The sequence below is a fragment of the Tupaia chinensis genome, unplaced genomic scaffold (assembly GCF_000334495.1).
Source record: "Tupaia chinensis unplaced genomic scaffold, TupChi_1.0 Scaffold000494_1, whole genome shotgun sequence".
In the NCBI taxonomy this organism is placed as follows: domain Eukaryota; kingdom Metazoa; phylum Chordata; class Mammalia; order Scandentia; family Tupaiidae; genus Tupaia; species Tupaia belangeri.
This window is the reverse complement of record NW_006160006.1, coordinates 2,661,135-2,684,151: the sequence shown is the minus strand read 5'-3', so window position 1 is coordinate 2,684,151 and position 23,017 is coordinate 2,661,135. Positions and strand designations below refer to the sequence as shown.

The window sequence follows — 23,017 nt, the reverse complement described above, 5'->3', positions numbered from 1 at the left end:
CGCGGCAGGCTGTTGAAGGGCAGCCTGGTGCCCTCTGCTCAGGCTTCCCTCCTGCCCACCCACCCCTGCTTCCTGCAAGAAGGCTCTCCATGGCACAGAGTCTCCTCCCGTGGGCATTGGCCAGCAGACCCCTGTCCCTTTGTGTGTCCTCCTAGGCTCTCCCTGGCCCCCCACTTTGAGAGCTTTACCGGCTGGCCTTCCAGGCCGAGGCCAGCTCTGTTTCCTTGTCTCCACAACCCAGACCATGTGGCCCTGGACCCCAGCTGGTTGGTGACCACCTTGTTGGGTTTTGTTTTGGTCAAGATAGAATTGAGAACCCAGAAGACAACGATAATATCTCTTTTTGCTCTTTACATAACCTTGTCTAGGAAGAGCTTTTTTCAGGAACCTAAGAGTGTGGTAATTTACGGGCCCTGGGGGCCTCATGCTTACTCCACTCAGATGTCAGTCGTCCGCTGGTGCTTACTGTGCGCATGTCTCAGCTCCGTGAGTGCGTGTAGTGAGTCCGCCTGCGTCCCCGGCCCTGGCACAGTGCCTACGCAGCAGCCCCGGCCAGTCTGTGCTGTCGGTGCAGTGCACAGCTGGAGTCAGCACTGTGAGGACAGTGTTTGCGGGGCTCCACGGAGGGGCTCCACGGAGGCATTGCAGCTGTCCTGCCCTAGAAGAGCTGTCACAGACAGCAAGACACACACGTCAGCGCTATGGGCCCCAGGGTTAATGGCCCATGCCCTTTACCAAGCAGAGCTCACCTCAGTAGCTAAAGAAGGGCTCAATGTTAGGATGTGTGTGCACAGTGCGTGACACTCGCAGGTCCTAGGAGGAGAGGCTGGCCATCCGGACGCCTGCCGTCCAGGCACTGGTGTCACTCAAAAACCCAGCCTTTGTATCTTTCAAAAGCTTGGAACAGAAAGCCACTTCCTTACTATTAGGAGGCTCTCTTACTAAAATCAGTAGCTCTCTTCATATTTAATCAAGAAAAGTTGGACTCAAAGCATTTGTACTAAATTCAAACATTTTTTGTCTCCATTTTCTAGCTAATACAATAACATAAGACTAGATATAGATGTAATATTTGGAAAAAGAGAAGAAATAGTATCATGATTTCTGATGGTTAAGACCGCACCTGCAGGGACCAGCAGTTGGCGTAATGGCTATGTCACTGGACTCCCATGTAGTCGACCGTGCTTCGAGTCCCAGGCCCAGTGGCTTAAACTCACGCAGGGCGCATGTGCATACCCAAGATCCCAAGAGGAGAACGGAGGAGAAGGGATTATGGCGTGGCCATCCCCCAGGGGGTGATTTCTCACTTTCTATCTCTCTGTCTCTCTCTGTCTTTCTGGAGAGTGCATGTGCCCTATAGCAAAAACCTCTCAAAAAGACTGCACCTGCAAAACCTAATGGTTCTTTATTCCCCAGGTGAACTTCTTGGCTATGTAGGTTAAGTATGTGGGTGTGGTGACTGGTTTCAGGGTAAATACACCAGAAAGATCAAATGAAAAAGTCCGATTTATAGTATAACAAAATGTAAAATGTGATAGAATGCACCCAAGAAATGTGTAGGATTAAAAATTTCACATGTGGGGACCAGCAGATGGCGTGGTGGTTAAGGTGCTGGACACTCCTACATGGCTAACCACGGTTTGAGTCCCAAACCGGTGGCTTGCTTTCTCACTTTCCCTCTCCCTCCCTCTCTCTCTCTCTGTCTCTCTGGTCAAATTAAAATAAATAAACGAATAAATAAAATTATTGAAAAAAAATACTCCCTTTTATAAAAAAAAAAATCACATGTGTTACTTTGGGATCTTAATATTTAATGAAATAATTTTTTTAAGAGAGATTTTTGCTATAGGGCATGTGTGCTCTCCAGAAACACAAAGATAGAGAAAAGACGAGAAATCACCACCCCTCCCTGCCGAGGGATGGCCATGCCATAATCCCTTCTCCATTTTCCTCTCAGAATTTTGGGCACACACACACACACATACCCAGCATGTTTCAAATTGCCAAGTCTGGGACTCAGACCGTAGTTCCGTATGGCAGTCCAGTACCCTAACACTACACTACCTGCTGGCTCCCACGATAAATGTATTTTTAAAACTCTCAAGCCAAGGGACATAATAAAAATATTCGAATGAATAGAAAGAAATATGGCCCTGAACGAGCCAGTCTAACGTTTGTACAGATGTGGATTCTTTAAAAATTGACCTATAAATATGTGCATTCTCACTAATAAGTATTCTTTCTGGGTTCTTTTGGGGGGAGGTGGGCATGGCAAATGGTTTTAAAATCCATCTTGAATATTAAAACAAAATAGCCAAGGCGCCAGCAGGTGACATGGGGGTTAGGGCCCTGGATCCCACTTGGCCAGCCTTGCAGTTTGAATCCGCAAATGCAGGACTCTGAGGCGTCCCACATGGCCAGCTGCTTGAGAGTCACGTGCCACATGTGTATCACGTCCAAAATCCCAAGAAGAGAGTGGAGGAGAAGGGATCGCAGTGTGGCCGTCTCCCCAGAGGGTGATTTCTTACTTTCCTCCTCTCTCTCTCCCCCTCACTCTCTCTGTCTCTCTGGTGTGTGCATGTGCCCTACAGGGAAAAAAAAGAGAGAGAGAGAGAGAGAGAGGAGAAGGAAGGAAAGGAAGGAGATAGGGAGGGAGGGAGAAAAGGCCAAGAAATTACCTGAAAAAAAATGTAATGAGGAGGGATTTGCTTTAATAGGTACTAAGAGCTTTTATAAATCTAAATCACTAAATCTGTGTTACAACAAAAGAGTAGATTGGTCTGTAGTATGAAATAGAAGTATTTAACCCTGATAAGATGGTTTTCTTTTCTTACTTTTTAGAGAGGAAGGGAAAGGGAGGAAGCACACCCTGGGGAATGGTCGTTCTACAATCCCCTCACATCCCAGGATTCTGAGCGAGCATGCACGGGCACATGGCAAGTCTTGCAAACCTTCAGGTCTCGGGCCTGAGCCATGCGGTTGGCCTTGTGGGATCCAGCTGCCTTAACTACCACAACACCAGCTCGCCCCAATGATTTTTCATAGATGGAGCATTTTAAAAATCAATAGAAAAATAATAGTCTTTCCTTTTTAGATTTTTGCCATGGGGCAAATGAGAGAGAGAGGGAAAGCGAGAAACCGCCCTCCCGGGGATGGCCACACCGCATTCCCAGCTCCATTCTCCTCCCAGGAGTTTGGGTCTGCAGACACTCGGCCGCACAAGTTTTATAAGCTGCTGGGTCTGAGACTCGGACCGTGTGTGGGATCTAGCACCTTAACCATCATGCCACCTGCTGGCCTGGCCTAGGATTCTTAGTACAAAAAAAATCTCGATACCAAAAGAACAAACAATAAAAGAAGAGGTGGTAGATACGTTGAACTCCATCGAAATGTAAAACTTGTGCTTCGGAGGACACCATTAATAAGGTGAAAAACCAGGGAGCAGCCACGGCACAGTGAGACAGTGCAGGACTCTGTGAGGCGGTCCTGCACGGGAACATTCCCGGTCCAGGTCTGCAGATGTCCCTGAGGATGCTGGGTGTCTGCCAACCCATGACCTGGGGTGGGTTTGGCGTTAGGATCCCGTTGTGCTTGCTCGGGGGCTCACTCTCAGGCATGCCGTCATCAGAGTCATAAATAAGAAAAGAGGACACGGAAAGCCAGTGCACAGATGAGAAAAATATTTATGAAACATATTCTGATCAGAGAATTGCACCTAGAATATAAAGAACTCTTACAATTCAAAATGTAAAAACACTCAGCTTTAGGATAGGCAAAGGCCATGAATAGATGTTTCTCCAGAGACATACGGTTGACCAGTAAGCACGTGAAAAGATGCTCAGCACAGTCAGCCTTAGAGAAATGAGGCAAAGCCAAGGCGAAATACCCACTAGGGTGGCCAGAACAGCAAAGGCGAGAACCAGTGGCGAGGGGGCAGAGCACCTGGAACCTCAGCCCCCGCTGTGGTGCAGCCACCTTGGAGAACAGTCTGGAAGATCTCCGAAAGGTCAGACATAGGTAGGTTACCTTGAGACCCAGCAGCTTCACTCCTAGATACATACCCAAGAAAAGAAGACATGTCCACACAGAATCCCGCACACAAATGTCCACGGCAGTCTTCTTCCCTAACAGCCAGAAAGGAGAAACGGGCCACGTGTCAGCCACTAACGAGTGCTAGACGAGGTGCGCTCTGTGCAGAAGCTGGACTGTTAGCCGTTGACACGAAGGAGTGACGTGCTGACACGCCAAGACACGGACGACATTTGGAAATGCTTTACTGTGTGAAGGACGCCAACACAAGAGGCCACGTGCTCTGTGGTTCCATGGGTGGGAGAGGAGTCATGGTCGCCGGGGCTGGGAGGACGGGGTTACCTGCGGCAGGGAAGGGGTTTTGTTTTGGTGGTGAAATGTTCTGCATCAGATAGTGGGGATGGCCGCGCGATCCTGGGAATATGCTGGAAACCAGATCGTACGCTTGAGCAGGGCGAGTGTTAGGGTATGTGAGTTATCTCTCAATAAAACTGTTGTTTAAAAATAAGCCAGGTTCTGAGTAAAGATGACAGATTGATGACAGCAGTTCCAAAAAAGCTGAATTCTAAACTGGCATTTGGGAAAACCAAGAGCCGCCCCTCAGTAGCACAGACTCTGCAGAGGTTCCAGAGTGGTGGCACACGCCTTCCTCGCGCTGGGGTGAGGCTGAGAGCAGCTAGCATCACCTAACGTCCCTTTTGAGTGTCTTTCCCTGGGAGACCTCCCCTCGCCTGCGGAAACACACAGGACCCTGCCCAGAGAGTTCTGTACTCTCAGGGTCACACAGAGGGACGGACTTGGGAAACAGCTGTGTAAGGCTTGTGCGGGCCTCATCCTGGGCTTGGGGGAACCCCGCCATGGTCACATCCAACATTGCCGCTAGGACATTAGGATGGCCTAGGACGTTAGGGCCAGCTGTGCTCTCTTCACACGGCCCTCAGTGAGGCAGCTTTAGAGTAGCATGGACCTTTTTGGGGAGGGGATCTTGGGAGTATACAGTTTTGTTTAGAGAGATTTTTTGCTATAGGACACGTGCGCTCACGCCACGTGTCAGCCACTAACGAGTGCTAGACGAGGTGCGCTCTGTGCAGAAGCTGGACTGTTAGCCGTTGACACGAAGGAGTGACGTGCTGACACGCCAAGACACGGACGACATTTGGAAATGCTTTACTGTGTGAAGGACGCCAACACAAGAGGCCACGTGCTCTGTGGTTCCATGGGTGGGAGAGGAGTCATGGTCGCCGGGGCTGGGAGGACGGGGTTACCTGCGGCAGGGAAGGGGTTTTGTTTTGGTGGTGAAATGTTCTGCATCAGATAGTGGGGATGGCCGCGCGATCCTGGGAATATGCTGGAAACCAGATCGTACGCTTGAGCAGGGCGAGTGTTAGGGTATGTGAGTTATCTCTCAATAAAACTGTTGTTTAAAAATAAGCCAGGTTCTGAGTAAAGATGACAGATTGATGACAGCAGTTCCAAAAAAGCTGAATTCTAAACTGGCATTTGGGAAAACCAAGAGCCGCCCCTCAGTAGCACAGACTCTGCAGAGGTTCCAGAGTGGTGGCACACGCCTTCCTCGCGCTGGGGTGAGGCTGAGAGCAGCTAGCATCACCTAACGTCCCTTTTGAGTGTCTTTCCCTGGGAGACCTCCCCTCGCCTGCGGAAACACACAGGACCCTGCCCAGAGAGTTCTGTACTCTCAGGGTCACACAGAGGGACGGACTTGGGAAACAGCTGTGTAAGGCTTGTGCGGGCCTCATCCTGGGCTTGGGGGAACCCCGCCATGGTCACATCCAACATTGCCGCTAGGACATTAGGATGGCCTAGGACGTTAGGGCCAGCTGTGCTCTCTTCACACGGCCCTCAGTGAGGCAGCTTTAGAGTAGCATGGACCTTTTTGGGGAGGGGATCTTGGGAGTATACAGTTTTGTTTAGAGAGATTTTTTGCTATAGGACACGTGCGCTCACCAGAGAGACAGAGATAGAAAGAAAGTGAGAACTCATTCCCCGGGCGGATGGCCATACCATAGTCCCTTTCTCCCTCATTCTCCCCTCGGGATTTTGGGCATGCATGTACATACACACAGTGTGAGTTTGAAGCCACTGGGTCCGGGACTCAAACCACAGTCAGCCCTGTGGGAGTCTAGCAATGTAACCACTGTACCATCTGCTGGTTCTGGGAGTATGCAGCTTTAATTGCCACATCTGAAGGCTTTTACAGGAATTTATAAATGAAATGAGCAAGAAACTGAGCCGGCTCCATGGCCTAGTGGTTAAGACCAGCCACGTGGTTGGAATTCTAGCCCCAGTGGCCCCAAGACCGTACTGCGAATGCATGGGGGCCAGAATCCTGACAGATGGAGAAACAGAGGAGAAGGGATGTGGCATGACCCTGCCCTGTTGGGGACGCTTTCTCCCTCCCTCCCTCTCTCTCTCTCTCTCTCTCTCTCTCTCTGGCAGTCACGTGCCCTCTGGCAAAATTTATTTTAAAACAAAGGGACAATTGGAGTAAGAACTCCAGAGTGATCAAGGGAAGCGGTTAAATCAATAGAAACCATTTTGATATCAAGCCAAGTATGGCAAAGAGTTTTCAAATGACACCAAAGACTATCTTATTGAGCAATACTTTATTAAGGAGGTGATAATCAGTTTATTTAGTCCATGAGGGAGACAGCACCCCAACAGGGTCTCATCACTGCGACCCGCCCCCATCTGTCGGCCAGCGAGGGTCGCAGGCAGCACAGGTCACCAGAGTACTCAGGAGGCCTCAGGACCCGAACCCAGGACCTTCCCATGTGGGCCCAGCTTGTAAAGCATTACCTTACTACTGGGTCGTCTAGCCCCCCAGGTCAATTTTAAATAGTGATGAGGGTGTGAAAATCCAGTAAATGAAGATCAGAAACAAATCCTGTGGACACTGATGAACATGTCAGTTTCTGGCAGAGTGAATGTGGGGACGTAGCACCGATGACAGACTCATGGTATACCTAGGCCGTCCCCAGGGGACTCGCGTGCCCTCTAGGCCGTCACTGGCAGGCATGACCATCGTTAATTCAGAGAGCGTTTGGGATTAGTTCCTGTACCAGAAATGCTGACATGTGCCCCAAGAGCTTACTTGTGAGCGAAACGTGAGACCTTCCTAAGCTTTCCAGCAGTCCTGAGATGGACAGCTCGCCAGTAAGCTGGAAAGGCTTGGGCCATCAACAATAGGTAACAAACCGCAGTCCCTGCAGGACTACTGGCTTCTCTTCGCACTCTAAGAAAGTCACGCTACCCACTGTGTCACAGTATGAGGCCAGCAGAGACCCTGCAGCCACTTCCTGCAGGGGAGATGAGAGGAGTGTCAGGAAGCCGGATAACACAAACTGAGTTATTCACGTTTCCTGATGTTTGTCTTGATTGTCAGCTTGAAGGCTTGTCATTGTTACGCTTTTTCCTGTCTAAATAAATACTCACTTTCACACCTATTTTGATATTTGCCATTTTGTATTCTTTTTCTTTAAAGGGTCGTGCAGTTGTGTAAGCTTCAGGCCGGCCATGCCCAGCGCCCTCAGAGGGCACGGAGCACCCTCGAGGGTGGAACTGCCGTAGAGAAGTCAGGGTGAAGTGAGTGTTCACACCCAGAGTGCCACCACACACACACATGTGCACATGCGCACACGCCAGCCCTCCAACTTGCTGAGCTCCCAGGATGCCAAACTGGCCTTTATGCTAACCAAGGCCAGAGCCTGGACGACTCTTCTCCAGAGAATTTATCTGCCCAGAGAGAAAGCCTGAGAAGTTACACCAGGGACTCCCCACAGAGCTGCTCACCCCACGCTCCCAGAGCCTCCGTGGACAGTCAGGGTCCAGGTGCTCAGAGCGTGTCAGCTTTTCTGCCCCCCAACTTCTCGACGTGAGCCAGCACCCACAGTGGCCACACACCCAAGGAAATCACAGCCCAAAACAATCAGACAGAGGAGCAGCTGGGAGGAGGCGGGCGGGGAAAGGGAGGGCGGCGCTTGCTCGGGGAGACAAGGCGGTCGTGGGACAAGTACAGGATAGCTGTAGGAGAAAGAAAAAGACATCCCAAAATGAAAAAGGGCTCTTGGGGAGGGACCAGCAGTTGGCACAATGCTGTATCGCTGGACTCCCACGTAGTCGGCTGCGGTTCTAGTCCCGGACCCGGTGGCTTAAACTCACGCCGGGCGCGTGTGCGTGCGTGCCCAAGATCCTGAGAGGAGAATGGAGGAGAAGGGATTGCGGCATGGCCATTCCCCCTGGGGGGTGATTTCTCGCTTTCTGTCTGTCTGTCTCTGTCTGGCGAGCGCACGCGTCCTATAGCAAAAACCTCTCAAAAAAAAAAAAAAAAAAAAAAAAAAGAAAGAAAGAAAGAAAAAAAAAAAAGAAAAAGCGCTCTTGGAAATTTAAAATCCGATGGCAGAAATGAAAGACCTTTAGCGTACTGGAAGATAACATTAAGAAAAAGAAAATGTTGAGAAATATCATCTAGATGACCGGCCAGGGAGGGTTGTGATCAAAATTATAACAATTCCAGAAGTGAAAAACAGACACGAGGACAAGAAATTAGCATCAACAAAGTTTTTTTGGTTTTCGTTTTTAAAGAACCGGTAGTCATTCACATAGCTGACCGAAGCATCCGCATTGGGGACTTGACCCTCGGCTGTTGGTTCCGTACTGCTGGAAGTAATCCGTTAGCAACCTCAAAAGGTCTGTGCATGTCAGCTTGTCGCTTGTGGATTCCCGTCTGGAAGCAGTCCCATGCCTTAGAACCTTCCTCACAAGGCATTGTTCTTAGAGTGATTCTCGAGGTTTTGGTGTCACCTGAGCTGGTCCTTTCTCCCTGAGTCTTTTCTTGTCCCCTCTGATCAAGTTGGCACACGCCTTCTCCAGGACTTCACGTTGCAGCCTGTTAAGAGCATTCCAATTCAGTAAATCATTACCTCTGGCTTCGTGGACATGTTTCCAATATCTTTAAAGCACATGGCCGTGGGACCAGCAGTTAGGGTAGTGGCTATGTCGCTGGACTTCCATGAAGTCGACTGCAGTTCGAGTCCCAGACCCGGCGGCTTAAACTCACGCCGGGCGTGTGTGCATGCGTGCCCAAGATCCTGAGAGGAGAATGGAGGAGAAGGGTTTGTGGCGTGGCATCCCCTCGGGGGGATGATTTCTCGCTTTATGTCTTTCTGTCTCTGTCTTTCTGGCGAGCACACGTGCCCTATAGCAAAAATCTCCCCCAAAAAAGAAAGAAGGACAAAAACAAAAAACATGGCCGTGGCTCAGCTTCCTGATCAACTTGGCCCTTGGCAGAGCGTGCAGCAGTGAGGCAGGGGCAGGATGGGGGTGGGCTGGCAGGCTGACCAGAGCTCCCTGGTACCTGCATTCATGTCTTCCGAAAAAAAAGCCCAAGTTGTTTTTTCTAACCCCAAAGCTAATGATGACAAATTGCCCATTTATTAGGGGCTTGCTGGTGCCCAGCACAGTGGGTGAGGACAGGCCCACAGGGCATGTCACCATGCAAGGTTACACCACGAGGACAGACGGAGCCATATTCTTGTCCAAAGAAAATAAAACGGCCAGACAGCGGCCGTGGTAAAGTGCGATGCTCTGTGATGGAGGTTGGGGAATCCTAGCGCCAGTGCACAGGGATGGATTCGTCACCAGCGTTCAGTCACTAAGCAACGGAGTGCAGCTCCCAGAAAGCGTGCACTCACACGTGGCTGCGCAACATCGCGCCGCCCCAAGCCGCTCAGCCGTGAGCACTTGCTGGGGATCAAGAACTCAGGAGCAGCCTAGTGGGGTTAGGCCTGGAACCTTCCCTGAGGGTTCTGTTCAGGACACTGGCTAGAGCAGCGGTCTGCTGAGGATCTGACCGGCCAGCCAGCTGCTGGCCACCACGTGCAGGATGGGTGGCAGTCCTGTTGTCCTCGTTACCACCACTGTCCACCTGACCAAGTCCCAGCTCTGTGTGGAGAGGGTGCTGCAAGCACCCTGTGTGTGGGGTGGGTGTCCAAAAGCGTTTCGTTTAGTTCAGTCCTTATCTTTCACAGTAGAATACCAGAACAGCGGCCTGTGCTGCTGTCCTTGGCAAAATGAACTGCAGTGCCAGGAGCCGCGAGGCAGAAGGACGCAGGTTCGGGTCCTTACGGCGCCTTGAAAATGTGCCAGTGGGTGTGCACGTGTGCCCCAGATACCGACAGGCCAGAGGACTAGGGAGAGGGGACATGAGGTGTGGCGAGACCCTGCTGTAAATGAACTTTCTAAAAAGCCAACAGTTAGCGACTGAAAATGACCAAGAGGTAGCAGTCTCAGGTTGTCTTTGGAGCTGCGGCAGAAAACGACACACCCAGCTGGGATGGAGGGGGTTTCTCAGGCACATGCGATTGGGGGTTCCCGGCACAAAGGTTTCCTGGATGTCACACACCTCGCTCGTTACACTGCATGCCACTTTGGTAAGAGTGGAATTCAGGTTAATAAAGTGAAATCCCAGAGTAGATATGGGTAACTAGTTGAGAGTCATCAGGGTGGAGGGAGCAGGTTTTTCTCAGTATGACACCAAAAGAAGAATCCCGTAAGAAAGACAGACTTGGGAGGTTTGACTTCATACTGATCAGAAGCTCCCCCTTTCCTACCTTAAACCAAACAGTGCAACAGAGAGGGTCAAACAGAAGCCGAGACGAGACTGCCCTGGAGCCCGCGGGCGGCAGTAAGGCGGAAGCTGTCCCAGTCTGTCTCTAGGACAGTCTGGCAGAATGGATCAAACCCGGCGGTTCCGTCGAGGAGCGCATGCGTGCGTGCCTGCCCCGTGGTGTGTGGACATGCAGCCAGTCCATCTTCACTGTAGGTTGGGCGATAGCGGGAGAGACGTGGACTGTGGACATGACCAGCAGTGAGTGACGTCGGCTTCAGTAGCAGTGGTAGCTTCCCATTCCCCGCGGCTGCACCACTTCCCTTTATTTCTGCGGCTCTCGAAAACCGGATGATGAAAGCCAGACGCTGGCGTGGAGCGCACTCATGGTGCCTGTTCCCTGTGCGCCTCAGGGCTACGTAAGGCCGGCTGGGTAGCGATGGAGCCTGTAGAGGAGCCATGTTCGGTTTTTGAGGGGGCTGTACCCCTCGGGGGCGAGCATGTGTGCCCTGATCCTGACCAGCTGGGGGACAATCGAGGCACGAGATTCTTGAGAGTACTTGTCTCTCTCAAATAGTTGAATTAAAAAAAAAAAGAATTATTTAACTTTATGATGATGATGAGTTCTTTAATTTACTGTAGGGCACATGTGCTCACCAGAGAGAGGGGGGAGTGAGAAAGCAAGCTGCCGGGTCCAAGACTCGAACTGCAGTTGACCATGTGGGGAGTCCAGCACCTTTGTCACCATGCTACCTGCTGGCCCCAAGAAATAAACTTTTAGGTTGTGCAAATATTTGTAAATATACGTGTGCACACACATACATATACACGGACACTGCGATTCAGTGTGTTAGTGGGGTGTGTGTGCGTGTGTCGTTCATGTCTTCCATGTCCAAGTTCTTAGCACTCATCAGGTGCTATTTTTATAGTCAAGGGGAAAAAATGAAAACTGACTTGTTTGTTTATTTGAAAAAAAATATGGGAAGTGCAAGGAAGAAAACAGTAATCATATTCTCACCGCCCAGAATTAACCCTAACATTTGGCATATTTGGTTCAGTTGTTTTTCTCTGCAGATTTTAAAAATATGATTAAAAACACCAGAACATTAACCTCGGTCACCTTTGAGGTAGGAGATTATGATTCTTCCCTTCTCTTTTCTTAATCGCTTTGTACTTCTCAAGTGTTCTTGCATGAGCATGTTTTACTTTTAAGGGGATAAACTATAATCAACCTTAAAAGCCTTTTTTAGAGAGAGAGATTTTTGCTATAGGGCACATGTGCTTGCCAGAAAGACAGAGAGAGAGACAGAGAGCAAGAAATCACCCCCCGGGGGGGTGGCCAGGCCGCAGTCCCTTCTCCTCTGTTCTCCTTTTGGGATTTTGAGCACGCACATGTACCTGGTGTGAGTTTTAAGCCACCAGGTCTGGGACTCAAACTCGGTCAACTATGTGGGGGTCCAGCAACGTAACCATTATGCCACCTGCTGTCCCGAATGAAAGACTTTTTTAACTCAAACAAGTCGTAGACATTTCAAGGAAGGTGAGTGAGGTTTTAGGCTTGAAATCACCTTTGATGTAGACTGGAAGAGGGAGCTTTTCATCTGGGCAAGCTGGCCACATGTCCCCACTGCTCTGGTCCAGATGACATGAACCCCAAAATGTCCCAATTTGAGACAGGAAGTTGCAAGGGGTATGGATTTGGGAGATGAATGAACACCCACTTGCCTGAGTCAGGGGAGCTGTGATGGGGAAATGGGAAAGACCCTCTGCCCCGGGACAACGCATTTGAGAACACCTTACAGAGACGTAGCAGAGACCCACTCTGCGACCATGCGCTTGAGACCACCTTACAGAGACGTGGCAGAGACCCCCCCGCCCTGCAACCATGCGCTTAAGACCACCTTACAGAGGCATGGCAGAGATCCCCCCCACTCTGCGACCATGCGCTTGAGACCACCTTACAGAGACGTGGCAGAGACCCCCCCGCCCTGCAACCATGCGCTTAAGACCACCTTACAGAGGCATGGCAGAGATCCCCCCCACTCTGCGACCATGCGCTTGAGACCACCTTACAGAGACGTGGCAGAGACGTCCTCCACCCCGAGACCACCTTACAGAGGCACCACAAGGCCCTCCGAGCCTCACCACTGGTTCTGGGCCTGGAGCATTCCATAGTGCCAGAACATAAGGAAATGCTGAACAACACACACACACCACACACCACACACATACACCACACATCACATCACACACACCGCATCACACACACAACGCACACACCACACATCACACACAACACACACATCGCATCACACACACATCACACAACACACACAACACACACATCACATAACACACACATCACACACACACCACATCACACACAACACACACCTCACATCACACACACAACACACACATCACATCACACACACAACACACACATCACATAACACACACATCACACACACACCACATCACACACAACACACACATCACATCACACACACAACACACACATCACATAACACACAACACACACATCACATCACACAACACACACAACACACACATCACATCACACACACATCACACACACACCACAACACACACAACACACACAACACATCACACACACAACACACACATCACATAACACACACAACACACACATCACATCACACGCACACCACATCACACACACAACACATACAACACACATATCACATCACACACAACACACACATCGCACACATCACACACACATCATATCACACACACAACACACACAACATGCACACAACACACACACCACAACACGCACACATCACACACATCACATGCACACCACATCACACACAACACACACATCACATCACGCACACAACACACACAACACACAACACGCACACCACACCACACACACAACACACACAACACACATATCACATCACACACAACACACACACCACACACATCACACACAACACACACACAACATGCACACAACACACACACCACATCACACACAACACACACACAGCACACAACACACACAATACATCACACACACACCACACACCACATCACACACCACACATCACACACAACATGCACACCACATCACACACATACACCACACACACACACCACACACACACACCACACAGCACACAACACACACAATACATCACACACACACCACACAACATCACACACAACATGCACACCACATCACACACATACACCACAACACACAGACACCACACACACACCACACATCACACACAACACAACACATCCCACACACCACACATACAACACACATGCTACACATACATGTACTGCACACATCCCACACACAAACACACATGCACCACGCACACTACACATGCACACACCACTCACACACAGAACAACACACACACAATATAACAATGCACACACGCTACATGTGCACATGCACACCACACACATACCACATACATGTACATACAGCACTCACAGACACACCACGCACGTGCCACACACACACACCACACGCACACATCACACACTGCATGCACACAAGCACAACACACACACGCATGTGGGTTAGTCGAAGGACTCAGGGCCAACTGAAAGCTGCCAGTGGCCAGGCTGCACAGCCTGAGTAAAGGAGGGGTGTGACCCGGTGTGGACGAATCACCCACGTGAACACACGAGGGAATTGCAGCTCCGTCCTGGCTTCCTCCCCAAGTGCAGTCTGGGAGCACACACACAACCCTTGCAGCGGAGCCTGAGCCTGGCAGTCAGGGCCAGCATTGGTGGAGGCAATGTGGACAGCCTGTCCCCACGGTGACACGTGGGGAGGCTCTTCCCGGGTCATCTGCCTCCAGGCTGCGAGTCCCTGGTGCCTGACCAGCACCCCTGCAGCTGACCCGGGGACCTCACGACTGGAGGTCCCGTACCTGGATGGGACCTGGGGCTGAAGAAGGAACCACTCGGGACCGAGCACCTGGAGGCTCTCGTGTCTGGGAGTCGGTTTATTCACTCACAGATGTGCCATGTTGATGTCAGATGTGAATTAGGGGGACTGTGAGGGACACGGAGGCTGTTTACCTCACAGTTTTTTTGTACATCTAAAACATTTACTTTTTAAAGAATTATTTTTATTTTATTATTGTTACTATTTAATTTGGCCAGAGAGAGTCCAGGACTCAAACTGCAGTCGGTCACATGGGAGTCCAGGCCACCTGCCGGCCCCAGCCAAAAGCTTTATAAAAGCTCCTGCTTTCTAGCTGCTCCTCTAGCAGGTGGAGAGGAACGGCTGTGAAGCAGGTGAGTTAGGAAGTAGTCCAGATACCGAGCTGGGTCTCCACGCACGCCTCGGCCTGCGCGGCCACAGACCCTCGTTTTGGGCAGAAGCCCCAGTTCAGCACAGACTCACTCTTGCATTTCTGGGCACATGAAGAACAGCGAGGCCCTTCTGGCGCTACAGCACCTTCAGACGGGTGCTGGTCACTGCGTGTCCCAAGTTCACAGGCAGAGGGCATTGAACCGACTGGCAACAGGACAGGCTGAATCAGGACCCTGCCCGTTGATTCCTGCGTGTCTCCTGATCAGCGGGATGACCCTGGACTAGTCATTGGCCCTCTCCTGGTCTGCTTCCTCATCCACCAAATGAGAGGGTTGATCTGGGAGAAAATTTCTATGGTAACCTGCGGTTCTAAAAATACAGTGTTCTAAAATAAGACGTACAGAGGCTGTGGCACCGCAAACAATGGATTTGAGCTCCTGAGTTCTTGGAACCCATCTGTAGTACTAGACTCTGGGTTGGAACCACTTTGAAGACCACTCAGAATGCTTCAGCGTTTTTATCCTCCACCCTGCAGCCTTAGCATGGGGGTCAGCTGAAAATCCCAGCCTTAACTAAGCTGGAGAGACAGTCTCTTCCAACGTCTTTGTCTCAGAGGGAGGAAACCGAGACCCGGCTGTGGTCGTGTGTGCTGGCTGGTGTGGGCTGGGAGGCTCAGGTTTGATTCCCAGGCACGGTGGTGCAGAGCTGTGACTCCAGCCACTAGGGAGGCTGAGGCAGGGTTGCCCCATAGCAAGGTCCTCTCGCTCTCAGTCTCAAACACAGAGCTCCAGAACAGTCGGCGGCAGAGGCCAGGCTTTCCCAGGCATTCCGATTCCTGGCCTAGGGCCTTTTTCGCTGCAGCAGGCTTCCCCCAAGGCACCGCCTCCTCTGGAATGCGCCAGGACCTCCTTTGCAGACTCCCAGGTGCTCCTGGAGGGCAGTTACCATCCTGAGTTAGGGAGAAGCAGGGGGCTTTGCGGGGGGGGCACTCAGCTCCCTCCAACCTTTGCTCTTTCAGTCTGGAGACAGGAAAGGACAATTTCATTTTTTCTTCTTTTCCCGCAGTTTACTTTCCCCCCAGCAATTACATTGCCAGACAGTGTTTACGGGAGCCACGTGAATCAGCCAGCCCCCAAAGGGTTAATGCTCCCAAATTACGGGGCTGCCTTCACAATAAACAGGATGTCCTCTAGAAATTAAATTTAAACCACTGTGACTCAGGCCAGCCCAGCCCCTCCCCAGGTCGCAGTCTGGGGTTATTAAAATGGTTAATTACACCACTGGGTTTAGCAGTGGTGCGGTCAGCTTGAGCCAAATGCTATAGAAGGTGGTGGAGAGGGGACACTTGGCCGGCTGTGCTGGGCGCGGGAGGTTTGAACCGAGAGCTGCAAGGGGGAGTAGCGAGTGCAACTGGGCCGCAGCCCTCCTCCCTTCACCACCTCCTGCGGGAAGCCCCCCAGCCTAGACAGCTATTGGCACATCCCCTTTGCTTTCTAGCCTGGCTGCAGTTTCTACCGTCTGGGAGTCAGAGAACCCTGGGCTCTCCAGGGCCGGAAGTAAGCCCTGGTGCTACGGCTCCCTGGTGAACTGCAGCCCCCGTGCTGGGGCGGGGCGTGCACAAGCTCAGGCTCCCAGACCCTTGGTCCCCCTGCTGTGGTGCTGCGCCATCTCCAGACGAGGTGGGCACCCGCGGGGCCGCGCCATCTCCAGGCAAAGCGGGCACCCGCAGGGCCACACATCCTGGAAGATGGACGTGGGCGCCCCATTCTGGGTTTTTGGAGTTAGCTAGCTGCATTTAGAGTGTGTCTGTTTTCCAGAGAAATAACCCAGCCCAGCCAGTCATTAATGCCCTTGTCATTTGCCACGTCCCAGCCTCCCGAGGAGCTCTGCAGAGCCACCACGCACCCCTCCTGGAGAAGTGCAGTTCCTGATAGAGATGACCAGTCATTTTTGTGGGGTTATTCTCTCAGTTTTTGCTTTTTATTGCCAGAGGGTGCACATACTCACTAGAGGGGGGGAGGGGACGGGAAAGCACTCCCCAGTGGGGCTTGGTCACACCACAGCCCCTTCTCCTTTGTTTCTCCATCCTCCCGGGGCCTGGGGAACATGCACCAGCCTGGAAAAGGACCCATGGAGTCGGCCCCGTGGGATCCAGCCCCCTTAACCACCAGGCCTTGGGGCCAGCCCTGTGCTGTTGTAGTGAGGCCTGGGTTCCAGGTTGGTAGCTATTTCAAGGAGCCTGCGGTTGGTGTTACTGGTGTGCCCCCTTCCTGCCCTCAGGTTTTCAGCATATGTGAATGGCTGATGGTTAGGGGAAGCGCTCTGGGCAGAAGGTGTGCCCAGGAACCAAGCCAGGTCCTGATGTCCCATGCCTGTGAGGGCACATGGCTCTGTAGCAAGTAGCGGGCCACCACCACCCTCCCCGTCCTGGGCCCAGGGCCACCTGCAGCTACCCCTTGGCCACACCCTCTCCGCCCTCACCTCACCCCTTGTTCTCTTCCTCTTACAGGATTCCTTTCAAGATCGGGCAGCCCAAGAAACAGATCATCCCCAAAACTGTGAGTAGCCAGTCCTCCCACGGCCCAGCTGTCTCATGGCCTTCCACAGAGCCGGACTTTGACAGCGCATCTCGGGGCTGGGAGGTAGTGGTCTGGGCCTTACCCAGGTCAAGACCCCCCACAGGCTGAGGCTCGCCAGGAACTCCTGACAGGATGTCTTCCCCACGCAGGTTGGCCTGGCACTTCCGCATCCTGGGGCAGGTGGAATAGGCGGAAGAGCCCTGGGCCTCTATTTTTTTTAAGGTTTTGACACAGGGCATGGGTACTCACCAGAGACAGTGAGAGAGAAAGAAAATTTCTTCCTGGGGGGATGGCCACACTGTAATCCCTTCTCCATTCTCCTGCTGGGATTTTGGGCATGCATACACAGCAGCATGACTTTGAAGCCACCAGGCCTGGGACTCCGACCGCAGTGGGCCATGTAGGAGTCCAGCACCTTAGCCACCACAACACCTGCTGGCCACCCTGGGCCCACTTCTTAACAGCCCCTCTCTAGGAACCAGCCTGGTGCTCTATGCTTTCCAAAGAAGGTTCCGGAAACATAGATGCCGCCACCACCACGGACGTGGCCGTGGCCTTTATTTCAGACCACCCCAGCTGCGTGGAAGACCACAGGAGCTTCTCCAGGCCCAGGTCCCTTCTCTCTGGTCCCCCGTGTGCTCTTAGCTAGAGTCCAGGAGGGGCGATTGAAGTGTATCGTCGTCTCTCTCCTCCATTTTTTATTGCCAGAGGGTGCATATGCTCACCAGAGAGAGAGCGCACCCTGCAACTGGGCATGGCCACGCCATCGTCCCTTCTCCCATTTCTCCATCCCTTCAGGATTTCAGGCATGCGTGCACATGTTCTCAGCGTGTTTCTCAAGCTACCAGGGCTGAGATTTGAACTGCCGTCGGCCGTGTGGGACCCAGCCTCTATGCAGAGCATTTAACTTCAGTGCTGTGTGGCAGGCCCAGCCTTACTCTTTAAGCCCCAGTTTCTGTCCCTATTTTGTCTCCTCAGTGGGGGAGGGAGAGAATTACAGTTTCTGAGGAAGGCAGAGCCAGAAACCCGTCAGGCCATCTGGCCCCGTCCCCTGGTTCTCCCCAGCGAGGAGCATTGAGGCCTGGAGTCACAATGACTCTGGAGGGCGGTAGAAACTTCACCTGGCAGAGCTGGACTCAAACTCGAGTGTGAGCCTCTGGGATCTTGGAATTCCGGTATGGAGTACCCTCTTCCGTGCCCTCACTGTGGATCTGAGAGCAAGGCTCTTGATTGCCAGCTGGGACACCCCGACTGTGGAGCCCCCCAGCGACAGTTCCGCACTGGCCATGCCATTGAGGTCTGACTGCCACCCCAGCCCCTGGCAGTTCCCCGAGCCATCTGGACTCCTTCCCTCCTCGGCTGAGCCCTCAGAGCCATGGGGAAGGCAGCGTCTCTGTTCAGCACCCACCTGACCACCGGCCCTGTCTTCTACCAAGGAAAGCCTTCCCCGCCTGTGCAGAGCCAGGTCGCAGGCGGCTGGGCGGCCACCTCCCATGCAGGGGCCAGCCATCTGCAGAGGCTCCAGCCGGAGCCCAGAGCCTGGGCGTGGGCACTGGGCTCGGCCAGCCACAGGAAGCGGGAAGGTGTGGCTTTGCGTCTCCAGAGTTCACCATCCAGGACCTGAAAGGGAAGCCGTTTCGAAGGGTCCGTGAGCCCAGCACTTTTACGAAAACCAAAAAACAAGCAAAAGACCTTCCCAGCACCCCAACCTGCATCACGGGGGCCTGTTTTCCACCGCGGAGCATGGGCTGCGGGGCTCTCCAGCGGCTTCCTCGGTCTGTCTTATTCCAGATGGAATTGTCGTCTCTAACTCACAGTGTCAGTTCCCCCAGATACCCTGTGTCGGAGAGTGGTTAAGAAGCCTGATTCCCTGGGGCCAGCAGATGGCATAATGATTGCATTGCTGGACTCCCATGTGGTCAACTGCAGTTCAAGTCCTGGACTCAGCAGCTTAAAATTCTTGCCAGGAACGTGTGCATATATGTCCAAGGTCCCGAGAGGAGGACGGAGAAGGGCTTGTGGCATGGCCATCCTCCTGAGGGTGATTTCTTTCTTTCTTTCTCTCTGTCTCTCCAGCAAGCATACAGGCCCTGAAGCAAAAAATCTCTCTTAAAAAAAAAAAAAGAAAAAAGAAAAAAAGCCCAGTTCCCATCCTGGCTGTCCGTGTGCCGTCCGTGACCTTGGGCAAGTTCCTTGCCCTCTGGGAGCCTTAGCAAGCCCGCTTGTACAATGAGGATAACAGCACCTACACACGTCTCGGTGTTAGGAGTGTCACTCAGCGTGACGTATGTAAGACAGCTCACACGTGTCTGCCACATGCAAAGGCCTGGGAACATGAATACATTGCAGGAAGCGGTAGCTTGTCCTCCCCACTCACCGTCAAGGACTCGGCTGGCCCCAGCAGCTCAACGTCGGTGCAGCAGGGCCAGGCCTTTGCTCTCACTGGGAATCAAGGCTGAGTTACAGCCTGTGATGGGGCAATTTGCTTTCTTGGCTTGCACCGCTTGACTGGCAGCGGCACTGGAGGCCATGTGGCAAGCCCCTGCCTCTGCCGAGCCTCCTTCCTCACCCCTCCCTGCACTCCCAGCTGCCAGGCGGGCCTGGGCTGTGCAGTGTCTCAGCATCCCTGGCAGCTGTCCCTGGACGGTGGTGATGCGCTGCGGCTCCGGCCTGGCACTGTCAGGGAGGGAGCAGATGGGGCTGCAGGTTATTGGAAGTCATGGCACCCCTGTCATGGGAAGAAATGCTCATGTTATCTTCAGGGAGTTTCAGGAGCTTCTTGGCTCAGGGCACCAGCTGTCAGCACAAAGGAGGCCTTGTGTGCCTGCCTGCCTGCCCGCCTCCCTTCGTGCCCAGGTGGTTCGGGCACATCCCTGACTGTCGGGCCTTCAGCTGCAATGCATGTTCCAGCGCTGGCCCCCAGACTGAGGGAAGGGCACAGCCCCACTCTCGACCCTGCATGCCATGTGTCCCCCGCTCTCCCAGGGCCCATACAGTGCTAGAGCGCCCTAGTGGGGAGCAGAGAAGTGGCAGAGAAGGGCTGGCTTCTGTGCTGACCTCGCCGTGTGACCTTGGCCATAGGAAGGGCTTGTGGGGCTTGGCCTGCCTTGCCCTCCCTGGCGAGCTCCATGGGTCCTGAGAGGGAAGCAGAGCATGCACCCAGGCATGGAGGTAGATGCCGGGGGAGGGCCGCGCTGAGCTCCCCGTGAAAGATGGAGTGCACATGCCAAGTGGGGGGACCTCTGCCCCAGGAATCTGCCGCAACCCCGTTGGAACCCTGTGCAGGGCTGACAGCTGTTCATTCAGAGCTCCCCTTGACCGGGGGCTTCTCAGGACGCCCTGCACCTCAGCTCTGGTCTGAGGCCCCGGGGCCACCCACCACGGCTCCTCTCCCACTTCTCCACGAGTGCGAGTTTGGGCGGGTGCACTGAACGAAGACCACCTTCCCACCCCGTGCCCGGGCCACTGCCCCAGCCCGCGGACAGAGCAGCGGCTACGGGGAGCTGCGAGGGAGGGAGCCGTCTGGGGGCTGACTCCCCCTGCGCTGACCTCGCCGGCCTGGCCCAGCAGGCCTGGCCCCCCGGTGGTCCGCGCACATGTGTTTGCACTCGCGGTGTTGACTGGGGTCCAGGTGCCTTTGGCAGCGGCATCAAGCGCTCAGAGATGTTCAGATCTTTTCTGTTGGGCTTTTCCCTGAAATGCACAGACCTCTGAGGGAGACCAGCGGGTCCTTTCTTCTCAGCCCTCATCTGAGCTGGAGTCCTGCCGGCATTCCCCCGGTCTCCCCGTGCAGGGTGGGGAGTTCTCAGTGAGCCATGGAAGCAGCCTACTCCTGGCCCTGGAGTCAGGGCAGGGGGCCTTGGCGAGCTCCTCTGGGGCCATCCTGGGCCTGAGCTGCGTGGAGTAGAGGGCGCCTGCCCCCACCCGACGCCCTTCTCAACTTCCAGTGGGAGGCCTATGTTCTCATCGGCTGGAACTCCGCCTCATTGGAGCCCCTCTCCCTGCAAGTCCAGGCGGTCCCCGGCCGGGGAGCCCAGGTGTTCTCGGGCACCCCGCATGCCAGCACACCTGGGGGATTGCACAGGGAGGCCAGCACCAGCAGCCCAGCCCAGGCACTCCCTCCCTCCCCGGACACCGCTTGTGCTCGTCTCTGGAAACAGACCCTCTCGGTGTGCGGACACTGCTCACCGCCCGCTCTGAGGTCGGGCAGGGAGACGTGGCACCGCCAGGTCACCCAGGACCCCCAGCCGCCGGCCAGGCCACCTAGCCGCCGCCTCCCTCTAAGACTCACAGCCCAGGGCCCAGGTTGCGTCCCGTCTTCCGCCTCCCTGTCACACTGGGGAAGCAGGAGAGGCAGGGGACAGGCCCTGAGGGCACGGGGTGCCACGACCCTCTGACCCTCAGAGCCCGCGTGCAGGCCGTGCCGCCTGCTCCCTGTGCATGTGGTGACCAAACAGAATGGCCCGTTTCACCGAGAAGATAGTGAGGTCCTGGTACAGGGCACCCTAGGGCTCACAGCCAGTACCAGAGCCTCATCCCCCGCCTCTGCCCATCCTCCCTGCCACACCCAGGGAGACTAGCCCAGCCAGAAGGCAGGGGTGCAGGCCCAGAGGCCTGGCTGGGCCCTACTCCACCCACCTGGCCCAGCAGCGGGCAGGAGGACCTGGGAGGGGCCCTGTGGGAGGGAGGCAGCAAGCAGGAGGTTCAGTCCTAAAGCCCAGGCCTGCCCTCTGCGGGGGTTTCCATCACGTTCTGAGAAGGCCACTCACGCCACATGCACTGGGTGGTCCGCCGCTGCCTGCCTGGCTGGCCCGTCGAGGGGGGGCGTCTCTCCCAGGTGGCACCCTAATTAGCGGGAGCATGGGTGCTGCCGGCCGATCTGTCGGTGCCTGCACAGACGGGCACTGCTGTCGCAGACCGGGAGGCTTTCCCAGCGGCTGTCGTTCCTCCGATGATGGAGTTCTCTCTTCGGTTGCAGGTGGAGAGAGACTTCGAGAGGGAGTATGGAAAACTCCAGCAGTAAGTGTCAGCCCGGGGGATGGGTGGGAGCACCCCCAGGTGTCCTCCTGCCCCTGAGCTGGGGCGGGGCGGGTACCCAGTTCAGCGGGCTTCCAGAAACTGCCCAGCAGAGGACCCCGGAGTCATCAGCTCGTAGCCTTTGGGGCTTGGCCCAGCCCCAGCCCAGAGGGGCACTTCAATCAGTGGGCAGTGTCCCATGGAGGAGAGAGGGCCCCTTCGCCTCCTCCCTAGCGTACATACCAGTCTCGTTGTGGGCTTAACTCAGGCAGAGGGGACGGAAGGGGCCCCACGCAGCCTAGTGAGGCTGGTCCTGGGCTGCCCCTGCCTTCAGGCTGGAAGAGCAGACGAAGAGGCTGCAGAAGGACATGAAGAAGAGCACAGACGCCGACCTGGGTAGGTGCCGCCCCTGCAGTTACCCCCCCCACA

General features: G+C 54.0%; 1 protein-coding gene and 1 long non-coding RNA gene across 4 annotated transcripts in view; one reads left to right on the top strand and one right to left on the bottom strand.

Moving 5' to 3' along the window:
- The window catches only part of BIN3 (bridging integrator 3), a 48,681-nt gene that overhangs the window by 12,329 nt on the left and 13,335 nt on the right, over window positions 1–23,017 (top strand). For 2 of the 3 annotated variants that reach the window (XM_006156461.3, XM_027774941.1), the window contains exons 2-4: window positions 17,503–17,551; window positions 22,551–22,591; window positions 22,923–22,984. In XM_006156461.3, the coding sequence (XP_006156523.1) occupies window positions 17,503–17,551; window positions 22,551–22,591; window positions 22,923–22,984 (152 nt within the window). The remainder of the gene's footprint in view (window positions 1–17,502; window positions 17,552–22,550; window positions 22,592–22,922; window positions 22,985–23,017) is intronic. The other variant, XM_027774942.1, reaches the window with a different exon arrangement.
- On the bottom strand, window positions 8,643–11,212 carry LOC114009236 (uncharacterized). The gene is made up of 2 exons (XR_003550684.1): window positions 10,659–11,212; window positions 8,643–8,935 (listed from the first exon to the last, which is right to left on the bottom strand). It is a non-coding gene; the product is annotated as an uncharacterized LOC114009236 (long non-coding RNA).